This window comes from Eretmochelys imbricata, chromosome 15 (assembly GCF_965152235.1).
Source record: "Eretmochelys imbricata isolate rEreImb1 chromosome 15, rEreImb1.hap1, whole genome shotgun sequence".
Taxonomy (NCBI): domain Eukaryota; kingdom Metazoa; phylum Chordata; order Testudines; family Cheloniidae; genus Eretmochelys; species Eretmochelys imbricata.
The window spans coordinates 28641724-28656294 of NC_135586.1; the positions used below are offsets into that span (position 1 = coordinate 28641724).

At 46.1% G+C, this 14571-nt stretch overlaps 1 protein-coding gene across 1 annotated transcript in view; it reads left to right on the forward strand.

The window, feature by feature from the left end:
- RPH3A (rabphilin 3A) overlaps nucleotides 1–1983 on the forward strand; it is a 71328-nt gene extending 69345 nt beyond the window's left edge. Inside the window, 2 exon segments of the mRNA XM_077835047.1 lie at nucleotides 491–587; nucleotides 1853–1983. Coding sequence (XP_077691173.1) covers nucleotides 491–587; nucleotides 1853–1983 — 228 coding nt within the window.
- Nucleotides 1984–14571: the final 12588 nt, after the last annotated feature.

The following is a 14571-nucleotide window of genomic DNA, read 5'->3' on the forward strand; positions in this document are numbered from 1 at the left end:
AAACTTCCTAACTGTCAGGGTGGTTAAGCACTGGAATAAATTGCCTAGGAAGGAATCTCCAGCATTGGAGATTTTAAGAGCAGGTTACACAAACACCTGTCAGGGGTTGTCTAGATAATAAGTCCTGCCTTGAGTGCAGGGGACTGGAGTAGATGACCTCTCGAGGTCCCTTCTAGTCCTATGATTCTGAGAGTCACGAATCTGGGCAGCCTAATTGAAGTGTTTGATATTTTGGCCTTATCTCCTTGATCAGGGAGAAATATACATGCTAGATTAATCTTAATAATTCAGTGTCCTCTCCCCCTCTATGAGAGAGCGAGTGATCTAACTAAATCATGCAGAGTATGATTATTTGCTAGCATTTTATTAAATCTCTGTGCAGTCTTTTAAATTAAGTGTTCACAGTAAGCTTTAGAATGTAAAGGTTCCTTAGATTCTTCTCTTAAAGCTGGGTTTTTGGTGTAACTCTAATATTTTGTGTGCTTTCCAGGAGTTTTTCTATGACATAAAACACAGTGACCTGGCTAAGAAATCACTGGACATATCGGTCTGGGATTATGATATTGGCAAATCTAACGATTATATCGGTGAGTTATAGGTCTGTCTACTCTGTGCCGATTGATGGGAACAGGGTGTTTCCCTACAGTGGCTCTGAGGTCACACACCGCTCCAGGTCAGAGGGGCCAGGCAAAGGATTGCTGACAGTTGGCCGGCTCTGCTTGGGAATCCAGAAGTGGCCAAGGTGCTGGGTGTGATTAAAAACGGCAGGCACTTCGGCGGAGAGGGTGCTAAGAATGGGTCGGGCTTATCAGAGCTGCAAACTCTCTGCCACAAAGTGCCCTCTCTGTGTTTGGTGATTTTAAATGACTCACCTGTCTTTAGGTCCTCTTCAGTGCTCTGAAAGACAAAGAAGTTCCATTTTAAGCATTGAAGTAGGACCTCGTGGGCAGCAGGACCGGGGATTCAGTTGCGACTCCTCATGTTGCACCATTGTATGGAGGACCTGGGCTCACAAGCAGATTCTGCTCTGGGCTGATTTTATAAAATTCGCCCATTTGACCCCTTTTTTTGGTCGGCACTTTTTTCTAACTCTAACTTGGTGGCCCAGCTCTAGGTCAGAGTAACCTGGAGCAGGTAAACTTCAGGCCAGATTATGGCCTTTCCGCAGATAGGTGGGGGCCTAGACAGCTCGGCGGTCAGCCATGTGCATTGGGCAGGGAGGAGCCAGAGTTTAGTCACGCGAAGGAAGGGAACGGTGGTGTCAATAGTGGTGGTAGACCCCCCAATATTGGCATGGCACCCTGCCCCTCTTCTGCCTGCACCCTGTACACAAATATCAAAGTAGCTGAACGCGTGTATGCCGCTTCTGTCTCCCAGCAGGAGGAACTTCTCCAGCTACTGCTACAGCTGAGGAGAACTCTAGTGTGCATCTGGACCTCCCATGCCACACTACTTCCATTGGGTTAAGCCAACGATAACAGGAGGCGGGGTTGTAGGATGAGAACATGGTTCGAAAAACTAAATATTTAGTGTTAAGCTCTTCAGAACCCCTAGGGTCTAACCCTGCCCTGCTGTCTAGGCTGTCCTGTGTGGAGGGGTGGGGTGAGGGTCTCTCACTCGGGCTCCATTTTAGAGGAGTTTTGGTCATCCGTGATGCTGCCTCTATTTTGTGCTGACTAGAAGACCCCAGTCTCCAGAGCTTGTCAGTCTGGGACCTTTTGCCAGCATTAAATGCACAAGACATTTTAAACTGGGGAGGAAAAAAGAAATACAGAAAAAAGTGGCACCACGGAAACGGGTAATTGGAACCCTGGTGTCGTCTTTGACTATCCTGCCTGCTTCTTTCCTCCAGGTGGATGTCAGCTGGGCATCACCGCCAAGGGGGAGCGTTTGAAACACTGGTACGAGTGTCTGAAGAATAAGGATAAGAAAATTGAACGCTGGCACACTTTACAAAACGAGAGCCACGTTGCAAGTGATTAAGGTCCCCAGCACCAGTCTCTCTGAAATACACGTCCTCTGCCAAGTCACAGTGGATTCCCGATGTCTGTCTTCCGAAGCCAATGCTACATGCCTTGCCTACACCTCTTTGGATCCCAGGCACGTTACGCTGCCCTGTCTCCTTGACGCCAGCATCCTCTGTTTGCCATTCTCATCCCAAAGAGCAACCTGGATTTTGTGTGTTCAAATCCATTTCTGACTAGTGCATCATTCTGATGTATGATTTTGTCAAGCAATAGCCACACACTGCGGATTTTCATTTGTCTTCATTTCTCACCAGTCTAACCTGCATCATAATATTGCTTCCTAGTCTGTTTGTTGAAGATATTTGTTCTTGAGGAGGTGTTTCACTTGGGTGCTCATTGTTCTGTCCTCATTAACCCAAGTGTGTTTATTTTTATCTCTGCATGTCTCTTTCCACTCCTCTCATTTTCTCTTCTCCAGCTGAAATACTTTTAGCATCAGTTCGGTCTATTGGGATGCACAGTCCTTGAGCCTACCATATTCTTATTGCTTTCAGCATGTGGTGGGGGAGCAGTTTGAAAGTTGGTATCACAGCATCGGACAGCTCAGTTAATTTGATATCAATACCTAGGTTGCAATAAGCAAAAGGCTGTTTGTTCTGCATTGGGTTTGGTTATAAACATAACTTAGTAACTGCATTTCCACTGATACAATCCGGAGAGTACTAGGTATTTGGCTTCTTTTCCAGAGGGAACATTTTTGCAGTGTATGGAGCTAGCAAACGGGGTGGTAAATACTTTTGAGATTTCACAGCAAGGACACTGAGTATTATGGCATTTAAATAAGTAACTGGAAATAGAGAGCCACCTTCTGCATGGTCATTTTGGAAACACCAGATCTGAGTTTTGGTTTGTTTCTGACACAATTAATTTTGGAACTAGGAACCCGCACATGCTCTTACTATAGGAATCCTTCCTTGTCTTAGACTTGCAACCACCTCCCATTCCAGTGAGGATGGCTACATAACCTAGCAAATAGATGTATTTGGGGGCTGAATTTGTTACGCTCTCTTGAGCCAGTATTTTTTGTTTCATAATAATTTCATAAATGTTCATTTTACCACCTGCAGATGCGAAAACATTTCCTAAGGAGTTGATGTGTTTATTTGTTTTCCTTTTAAAATACAATACTTAACGAAATTATCTGGGACAGTTAGTGGTCTTCCAACTTCAATTTTCTGGTGGGTTTCCTTTTATTATTGCACAAAAGAAACATTTGCTTCAATCTGTGCTTAATTTATTGTTTGTGGGTGTTTTATTTCATATCAACAAAAGGAGGGCCGACAAGCTCTTGAATTGATTTTGATCTTTTTGATACCAGTCTGATCCAGCTGCTGTTTTTTACAACCTTCAAGCATAGCAATGTCAAGATTAGTACAGTAAGTACTCCTGGGCTATATGGTCGCTCAGCGACAAACTTAGGACGCAAACCAAAACCTAAAGACCTAGGTTCAGGCTGTCACCCCATGACTCCTTTGCAGGCTGCTGCTGTCTCTGCTCTGGTGTGGTGTTGTGTGGTGTGTTCTGAATGGAGTTGTCCCTCAGAGTCCATAAGTTTTTTATTCTGATGAGTTATTTGCTTACTCTTGGCTTTTTTCAGTGGAAATTAATAGTACTAGTCATTTGCTATAAACATCTTTATAAAGCTTTAACTTCACAGACAGAGGGGAAAATCCAACCCTCTATCCTGCATGAAGGTTTCAATGGGCCGTCACCGTACTGTATTCCCGTGATGTGCTTTTATACAGAAGAAACTATAGGCTAGTAATTCCCCTGCCTGGAGTCCTCAGCTTTCTTTAGCTGCTGTTTCTTTTGGAGCCTTGAGACCGTGGGGGCAGTCCCTGCAAGTGAAGGAAGTGCATTGCTCAACTGAATAACCCCACTCTTGCCACATCACCAGATCATGGGCCCTGCGCATGTCTTCTGAGCTGCTGTTCTAGTTTGTGGATTGTTTCTTGTCCTCTTGTGCAGTGTGATTTGTTTATATGCTCGTAGAACATAGGTGTATAGCGTTACAGGGAGTGTTGGCTCCTGTAATCATTTAAATGTCAATGGGATAGAATTGAGATGAGTACTCTTGCTCTCTCTCTCTCCAAGGGGAATAAAGCTCAATATTGTTTGCATTGTTCTGATGAAAACCAACAAAGGCTTTCTGCTCCCTCAGACCACCGTCCACACAACGCTGCAGGGTGCTGTCGCTTTGGGACAAATCACTGCAGCTCACAGCAGTGGGCTGTTGCACCATCGATTTGATAAGGGATCACATCCAGACCTGGTGCATGTCCCCTCCCTTCTTTCGACGGGCAGCTGGCAGTGCTAATGTTTATGGTCCCTTCTTGGGTTCTCCTTCCCGCTCTGACTGCCCCTTCTTCCCCAGCTGTGATTTCAGAGGGCCAGTCTTTTCTCTGCCTTGCAGAACGGGTGGGTCCGTGCGGCGGGCATTTTATTTTTCATTCAGGTCAATCCAGAGCATTGGAGTTGGGCCCACGGTGTAAATGTCACAGCCTGACCTTTCCCAAGGCCGGGGGACTCAGAGCTGGGTTTTCGGCTAAGGAACCTGCACGTCTATTCAGCCCTTCTTTCCTTTTCGAGACGGTAGTGCCCCCTGCCCCCTGAGGTAACTGGTGTACTGAACAGGGCATACAGGCCGGGCCCAGCCCCTCCGAGCTGAATCCACCGGGACACTTGTGTTAGGGAGAATCCACTGAAATGTATAGGAGCCCCGCTAACTTCCTTTCCTCAGATTTCTCTCTGGCAACGCACCGAAGGAGACTACGCCATTCCCAATGCAAATGAACCCTGTCCTCTTCTCAATCAAATCTCCTTCACAAGAGCTGTCACTCACGTCAAGGGGGAGCCATGCCCACGCCCAGACCTTGGGGCTTATCAGTGTCCTTTGATGTCAATGGAAAGACTCCCAGTGACCTCACTGGGTATTGGATTGGCTGTCCCTATGTATTTGGTAACTACCCTCTGGAAGTTCCTGGGTGCCACATTCTCTGTCTGTGCTGGGCTCTGTCAGTTCCTGGCTGTAGTGCAGGAGTTCCCTTTGTCCACTGTAAAAACAAACTACGGGTCATAATGCAATGACAGAGCAGCCTTCCAGTGGTGCGGCTTCCTGGCAGAATGTATAGCCAGGCTGTTTCAGGCAAGTTTCTCTCTCTCTTTTTTTTTTTTTTGCTGTGGGTAATCACCTTAACCAGGGTCTGCAAGATATAGCAAAACGCAAGGGATAGCGTCTTGTTCCAGAGCATCTTCTAGGCAGTCCTTATGGGCTCTTTCTTCATTCTGGAGAGCTTGGTTTTCAGGGCTTCTTGTTGAAGTCCCAGCTCTGTTGCCTGGAAACTTGTGCCTTGAGCCAGAGACCACTCAAACCACCTGCAAAGGTTCCTTCTGGACAAGGGACCCAGCTTCTTGGAGACACCTGCATCAGCCCCTTGAGGGGGGGAAGCCCTCCTGAACTTGGTAATGGAAGAACCTGACCTTACTCTAGGGTCTACGGTTAAGTAGCTGGACTGTTTTACTATGACCAAAATGTCTCAGGCTAGAACAGGGCAAGTTTGAATCCTCTTTTGGGAGTAGATAGACTTCCACAGGAAATTGCCCTACGGTCATTGAAGCTCATGCTTGATGCCAGGGTGGCCAGTAAAAGGCAAGACCACAGCGTAGAGAAGATTTGCAAGGCAGCATAGGGAAATACTCAATCTTTTCCCAGATTGGACACTTTTTGCAGATGCACTTCTGATTGTACAATCCAAATGACTGGGGAATATGATCACATTTCTATCAGCTTCTTCTGCTTGACCAAGCAATGATGATTATTCAGGGCCTGTCCGCTCTAGTTTGAAGGGATGGAGACAAGGGAATTTGTTTCTGTATTGGTACATTTATTTTCGGCATCTTAGATCCAATGCCCCACACTGAGACACCCTTCCTAATTTACTTCAGAGCAATTTGGCCTGTGGATGGGGGATGGGGCGTTCAGTGTTTTTTAAATGCAGTACAGTAATCTCCCCATCCTCTTCCTTTCCATGGGTTAGACTCTCTCTTTGGTGTGCATCTTTATTGTTGCTTTCTCACCTCCTTTTAGAACACATGAGTGGGGTTCAGAAGTCAAAGCTGCTTTAAGGACAGAGGAATCCAGTAAGGCAGCTCCTGGTCCTCAGTGAAGTCTGGGTTGTGAACGGCCGTTCGTTGCAAGTAGCTGGAATACCTGGCAATTCCAAGCTGCTGCCGCTGTGATGCAGAATAGAAACACTCAAGTCTGAGAGCCTCTCTCAGCCATTGGGACCAGTTAAAAGCAGAGGCCCTGTTCTTTGCTGTCCTCATTTACACCAGTGCTAAGAGGGCATAAAACACTAGTGTTTGTGTACCTGCTGCCTAGGCATTTTGCACTAGTGTGAATGCCAAGACACAGTACAAGGTGACGGAGACCCAGGCCTAGGACATGAGTAATTGCTCTGGGATGCTACAACGGATTTAGAAATGTGGGAGATCTCAGAAATCATCTAAAATAGTTAACTCCAGCTCTCTTAAAAGCACGTTTTGCAGAGGAGCTCTTGAGATCAGAGTTCCTGCCGCAGCCCTGAAACATTTCTCTGCAAATGGTCACCTAGTTCCCATCGAGATGTATTTATTTTTCTCTATATTCGGGTAAAGAAATTCTGCTCAGTTTTTCTAGGCCCTGTGTCAGGAAAGCACTGAAGCACTGTCTTAAATCCACTGTGTTCAGCTTTAAGCATGTGTTTAAAATTAGGCACATGCTTAGGAACTTTCCTGAATGAGACCCTAGTGCCCTCCCTAAAATTTGTTTGTTTAAAACCAGCTCTGATGTTGTGTGTCCCACTGAGGAAGTTTTGTATCTCCCTGAGGCTTAAGCACCTGTTTCCATACGCAAGGTCAGCTTATCTGGCCATTCAGAATAGCTGATCCTTGAAGCCAGTGGCAATTGCATCACACAGGGTCATGGCCACAGATTCTCCAGTCCCTATTTCTTTATGGCCAGCTCTGGCTGCATTGTCTCCTTTGCTAGAATAGTCTTTTTTATATTAGGGTGATTGGAGCAGTTCACTGTACTCACTTGTGGTCTCGCTCACCCATTATGCACATCTAGCTTAATTTCTTTGCAATTCGAGTTCAGTACTTCTGTGCCTGTCTGCAATGTTGCTGCTAAGTAACCTGAAGATGTTCTCTTTATCCCCTGCTATCTGTACATCTATGCTTTTCAGGCTCGAATGTTTTTTTTTTAATTAAGGACATATTTCTGTTTCATGTCCTTGGTTCCTAGCCTCATTACCTTGCATTTCTCAGCACAGAATTCCATAAAGCGCTAACCCCTCGCTGCCCCTAGACAACTGAAGTCAAGTGAGATGTTATTGCCTTTGTCCTTTAGACCGACAGCTGCTGCTTTTGGCTCTGCCTTGCTAACTTTTGTATCACCGGCAAATGTTATCATCTCATTATCCTCTGCAAGGCTGTTCTCTTAGGCCAATGAGACGTAAAGTGAACAAAACTGATGCAAACCCTCGTATTGATCCTTTTAACTTCCCCTGGCCAGTGAAGACCGCTCCTTCCTTCCATCCCATATTTTTTCCACGCCTGAATGTCTTCTGTATTTTATATCCATTTATTTCTTCACTCAAGGAACTCAGAGGGATATTCACAAGAGCAGTGAGGTGCTCACTGAAAGTTTAATGGGGGTTGAGTGCTTTGAAAATGTCCCTCCGTCCTTCCTTCCTTGTGTTGCATGTCTCAATTATGTACAAAGTCCAAATAAATTATGTCCATAGTAGCTGATCTACACTGAGAATCCAAACTAAAATTGTCAATTCTACCTGTTTTGCTTTTCTGGTCTATTTCTGCCTTCCCTCCCCCATTTTCAGTACCTTTCTGAGTGGTAAATTTGAGCATACACGTCTAAAGTGCCCTCAGTCTTTTCTTCAATCTAAATGCCTTTTTTGCCAAATCTATCATTCCCTCCCTATTTTCCAGAGGTTTTGTATAAATTTGCCTTTTTATGTTAAGTATGTAAAAAGTGGTTTGCAAACAAGGCTTAATTTTCAAACTTGAATGCTTACTGTGGGGCATTAATGTGAGTACTTAACTTGTCATGGGCATTGAAATAATCTGCATTAGACTCTGCCAATTCAAGCACTCAAGTGTGGAACTGACCACCTTCGATGCTGAGTGGGGAAATCGGGCTCACAGTATTTATAGGTCTAGCAGTGTCCTATGCTGTAATGTTCTATTATAGAATTGAGATCATAATTTAGATAATCCTGATGTGTCAAGGAGCAAAGTTTGAATGGAGATGTTAATTCCTGGGGACCCCTCCCCACAAAAAATCGTCTAAGCAATTCCTTTAAAAGATAAATGGCAGTAAAGCCTTCTTTGTGTGTATACATATAGACACACAGAACAATTAAACAAAGATTGACTTTACCTGGCAACTTCTTACCATCACCTCTCTTAACATTCCCAACTTGGTCTGCTTTAGTTTTGAAGAAGTTATATTCAAGTCATATACTTGTTCAAAACATTTTCCATTGCTGATACCACTTTCTGAGTATTGCGTAAGTCACATTCAATGTCTCCATTTCTCACCCGTTTCTGATTTTTATGTTGGCGATTTGTGACCTGACCTAGTTTTTGCCTTTGTAAATAAAGCATGCACACATGGCTTGGGAATGGGGCAGGAGCCTTGTCTAATGATGTTTGCGTTCTAACTAGCATGCAGTGATTTTACAGCAAAATGTCAGTTTACCAATAATGAAAGAGAAATGTAATACAGAAACTAGAAATACTCTCCAGTCTTCCGCTGCATGCAGGTACAAACATCTTCTCTCTTTGTGTGATATCTAATAAAGTAAGACTATTGGAAAAAACCCAGACAAGCTTCTTGGTTTTAATTTTACTTCAACAAGCTCACTGAAGGAGATTAACTTCAGTAGGACAACCAAATGGGCCGACTCCTGAGCTGGTGTACGTCAGCATGGCCTCCCTGATCACAATAGATTTACACCTGCTGTGGATGTTCCGCTTCACTGTGAGTTTAGGAACAGCGCGTGTGTCTCAGGAATGGGTGTATACCATATTGTGTTAGTGTGGGCTGACTTTCGTGGATGATACGGCTTCAAATCCTAGGAACGCTGTGGAATCGGCTTTTAGTCAGATAATGAAAAACCCAATATGGATTGAACGGTGAGGTCACCTCACTTCCATTGCTGGTAGGGATTATTATTCACTAGTATTCCAGCAACCACAATGGACGATAGAATTTAAGGCCAGTCTGACCTCCTGTATGACGCAGACCATCAACACCACCTAGCACCTGCACACCAAACCCAACAACTGGAATTAGACCAAAGAATTATAGTCCACAGGAGACTAGACTATTATCAGGGACCGAGGTGCAGAATTGCCCAAGGTCACCACCATGGCAGGGAATTGATTTAAGTGAGAGACACCCAGATAATCCTGGCATGAGACCCAAATCCACACACTGCAGAGGAAGATGAAACTCCCCAAGGTCTCTGCCATCTGACCTGGGGAGAAATTTCTTCTCACCCCCCACATATGGGAAAGATATTTGTGAATCTGATTGTAGCATGAGTGATTTGTCACCTGCAACGTCATACGGCACATCTGCTGCTGGGTACTCTCCTAGCTAAAGCGTTCCAGTCCCTTAGGCCACAGTCAAACATTGAAGCATGTGTTTAACTCCCATTGACGTCCTCCATCCAGACACAGCCCCGTGTAACTTAGGTTGCATCTACCCTGCAGCTGGGAGGCGATTCCCAGTTCAGGTAGATGTACCTGCAGTAGGTCTGCTCGAGCTAGCACCGAAATAACAGTGTGGGAACTGCACTGCTAGCCACCCGAGCACGTACCCAGGGTGGCAGGTGAGGCGGTGTTCACATGACTAGCTGGAGCAGCTGCCCGTGCCACCGGAGCCGTGCTTGGCATTTAGTGTGAACCTTGCACTGAGCTGGCAGACGTACATCTGCCCGAGCTGTAAATGACACCCTCCGGTGGCTGTGTAGACGTACCTACAAATGAGCAGCTGCACACTATGAATACTGAACAGCAGAGTTTGTGGAGACCTGATCTGAAAATGGTCACCTGCAAACTAGTCATAGACCCATAGAACTGTCAGGCCAGGAGGGAGTTTAAGGGATCTAGGTGGTGAGGCAGAATTTGCGGAATGCTTACGAGTACCCGGCTGCAACTGACTTGACTGGGATTGGTCTGCAAGCCAAAAAGAATCTAATAGTCTTCTGTCCAAAATTCAACCCACTCCAACCCCTGCAATGTTCAGGGCCCTCTACCTGGTTCTGTAAGGCCCTGTGCTTAGGGTGGGACATTATGGGTATTATAATTCTTGTCATTGCTCGTACTATAGAATATTTTAGGATCCAAACACATTCCAGTGCAATTAGCTTCCTTCACAATACCACGCATGCATTATGCACGAAGTATAGGAGGCTCAAAGTCAGCAGGGCTTTGTTATGCTGACAAGGAATTTACTTTTTGATGTAAAAGACTGACTGGTTTATATCTCCTGAAATGCTATTCAGATTGAAAGCATCATTTAAAATATATGCAGAGCTGTTAGCAATGAATTCAGCTAAGCGAGGATCTGTTGCTATTTTATTCAGTATTCAGAAGTCAGAATGCTTGCTGCGTGCAGTCTTTGTGTGCCTGACTGCACTGAAATTCACATTCCTTGTTTGTTTGCCTCCTTTTTGCCATGCATCCCTTTTGCGGCTGGTGGCAGTAATTGAATAGTGAGTTATATGTTTAAAATGAGTCTGAAGTTCTTTGAGCCTCAGAACAGCTTCACAGCTGACGCTGGTTATAGTCTGAAAAAAAAATTACCATGCATAATCTGATTTCAGCTCGGGGAAAGAGGCCTTCATTAGACAGGGGAATAGGTGACCATCCCAGCTTGCTCTTTTGTTTAAAAGTGCTATTATTTAGGAAGGCACAGAAGACCCTCCTTGGAAGACTAACTTAGGTAGGGCATGGGACACAGGATAAAGCCCAAGAACCAACCTTGACCACTGATTCCTTTATCTCTTCCAAGCTTGGCTTAGTTGCCCAAGAAGAATAAGGCTATGTTCTAGAAGGGATGGAATGATACTTTCAAAATCAGCATTTCATGATACTAAATAGATTTTTAACTTGCCCCTGCCAATAATAGTCATTGTGCATGGCTGCCAAAGCAGATCCTTTAGTTCCCAACCAGCCACCCTGCTGAATTATGTAGAAGCCCCAAAACCTTTGCATAAAATGTAAGAAAAGCAGATCCCGGTCTTTAATAGAAGAGATTCAGTGGGAGGTTGGAAAGTGTTTCAGCATCAGAGATGGCTGGAAACAGGCCAAAATCTCCTTGGGATCTGGTGCCTATTACCTTCAACCTGGGGGTCAGAAACCCTGAGTGGAGAGCGAGAGAGGTCTTTGATCTCTGATGTAAATATTGGTTCAGAACAAAACAGAATTCCTCAACTCCACAACTGATGGTAGGGAAAAGCCCTGCCCCGGCTATGGAGCAACAATCAAAGAGACCTGAAACTAATCAAGCCCTTGCACAGGTCCCTGTGAGCCAGATTTAGAGCTACGTAACCCTTCTCCTGCTCCGCCCTACATGATAAAAGTTCCCTTATGGCTTAGATGATGCTCCAGTGAATCACGGCCACCAAACCCTTTTCTATTCTCATGTCCCTCCTGGGAAACGCCAGCATCTGGATTGCCTGCTTTAGCTGTCAGCTCCGCTGCTGCTGTGAGCCTGTTCTCATTAGCAGGGAGCTGAGCTGCACCTGGGGCTGTGCTGGGGCAGCTCCCCTTCCCGCTGACGGCAGTGCCATCTGCTGGCATCAGACAGCATCAGGAAGCACTGGCTGGTACAACTCCACCAAGCGCGCCTGTCTGCTGTAGCTCTGAAAGCTGCAATCTGCAGGAACGGCTGATTTGAGGAAGATGGTTTCAATGGTCCAAATCAGTAGCTTAAACCACAAAAGGTGAGTTAAAAAAACCCAACAAAATCCAGTTCCTAGCAGTTGTTTTGTGAGTCATTGCGTCCTGTGGATAAGAAAAAAGACCAAGGTCCTGACCAGTCATGCTCAGTGAAAGCTCAGAGGGTGTTCTTTGCAAGAACAGTTTGCATTAATGCTGCTGCCCTGATCAAAGCCTCATACAGGTAGTTACATGCTGCATACCTAATTCAGTGGTTTCCCGAGGCTGCTGTGTCCTACACTTTCTACCCAGGCATGAATTATGGCAACTCTTGCAATGCCGGTTGTGAGGTGGGGAACTATTATTAGCTTCTTTCTACAGAGGGGGAACTGAGGCCCACAGAGAGAAACAACCTGCCCAGGTCTGTCCCAGAAAGCCAGAGCCAGGATAAACCCTGACCTCCTGACTCCCAGGACCTTCTGTCACCTCTTTGCGGCTTGGGTAACCTTACGTTTGAAAAGGGGCTGGCTCTCCCGTCCTCCTGGATTCCCTGCAACCTTCCCGCCTTGCTCCTGAGGGCAGAGTGGTGGAGAGTGGGGACCAGGCCTCCTGCACTGACGTTGTACCAACCCCTGCATCCTAGAGACCCAGGGTGACCAGAAAGTGACCTTTCTCGTAAGGCTTTGGGACAGCACTCAGGAAGCCAGCCTCATGCTCTATAACAACCTGGGGCAGCTGATTCTCCCAGCTGTGCTGCGGCTCCCAGGAAGGCCAGCCAATGGCCATTAACTTTATTAGCATTCATTACAGACATTTTGCAGGGGGCCCATGACTGTAACACCTGAGCATCTCGAACGTGATTTAGAGTATGGGTATGTCTTCACAGGAGCTGGAAGGCAAATTTCCAGCTGGTGTAGATAGACCCAGGCCAGCTCAAAGGTTAGCTGGAAATTACACCAGGGTAAACATATCTTAAGACACAAATCACTTCCCTTCTCGAAGGAGCTACCATTGGAAGACGGTATCCCCGTAACCTCTGAATCTCTGCCCCATGGGTCAAATCAATTTCTACTGATTTCAGAGGAGTTTGAGTTTGGTCCTATGACTAAGGACCAGAAGACAAAAAGCACGCTGTCAGCGGATGAGAGAGGAAGGCAAACCCAGCAGCCTCCTCCATTCGGTTTTTGATTGGCCTTGGCAGCTTTGTCCTTGTATTGCTTGATCTCTTGCCTTTTGTTAGCTGGGCCTCAAGGAGGGGAAAGAAAACACGCTGCAGAAATGATCGTGCCAGCATTAACGCCAGAGGTCTCTCTGCGGAATGGCTTTAAGGAAGTTGTGTGGAACCAGCCTTGAGCTAAGCTGAGTTCAGCGGCAGCTGAGGGCACCCAGCACCTTTCAGAGTTGGGCCCTTTAATTGCAGAGTCTCTTTGTCGGCCCCTGAAATGCAGCCACCTCTGGGGTGGGATAACTGACAGTAACTGTCTAGGGCAGGTAGGATGAAAGAATAACCTTTCTGACTGAAACTCTAAGAGCCCAGATACCACAGAGAGGGATGTGGTATAAGAACTGCACTAGGATGAAGTTAGGCACAATACAGTTGTCGAACTTGGAATTTGGCCTGGATATTGCAGCGACACCAGCTGATTCTTGTACAACATGCCCTCTGGCCATGAAGAGCAGAAAGAGTCAGGACCCTGGTTTTCCATCTAATGTGAAAGCTGAGTTTTAAGAGCAGGTTGGACAAACACTTGTCAGGGATGGGCTAGATAATACTTAGTCCTGCCTTGAGTGCAGGGGACTGGACTAGATGACCTCTCAAGGTCCCTTCCATTTCTATGATTCTCCCCATCTTACAGCTGGGGAAACTAAGGCATGGAGAAGGGCCATAACTTGCCCAAGGTCACCTAACATGCTAGTGGCAGACGCCATCATGCAAGTTCCCCACACCACACTGCCCCAAGGAGTCAGACCCCTGCCCTGGAGGCTCCTCCTGGGACTGGGTGGGGAATTCCTTTAACTTCCCCTAGCCTGATTGTTCCTCCAACCCAGCTGATGTGGCTTTTCCCCTTCCTCCCATGAGGAAGCATTACTGAGCCTATGGATTGGGGGCTTGGGAGGTTTCCGGGGCAGGAGTCGTCTTGGCAACATTCTGGATGCTCATCCCCCTCTCAGCTCTGAGGGGGAGAATACTTTGGAGAGAGGAAGTGTTACACTTCTGAGGGCAAATTGCAAATTGGATACTATTAATTTAGGCTTAAATAGAGACTGGGAGTGGCTAAGTCATTATGCAAGGTAGCCTATTTCCTCTTGTTTTTTCCTACCCCCCCCCCAGATGTTCTGGTTTAACTTGGTTTTAAACTTGGACAGTGGTCAGTTTGGATGAGCTATTACCAGCAGGAGAGTGAGTTTGTGTGTGTATGGGGGTGGGTTTTTGGAGGGGGGTGAGGGAGTGAGAGAACCTGGATTTGTGCAGGAAATAGCCCACCTTGATTATCATACACATTGTGAAGAGAGTGGTCACTTTGGATGGGCTATCACCAGCAGGAGAGTGAATTTGTGTGGGGGGGTGGAGGGTGAGAAAACCTGGATTTGT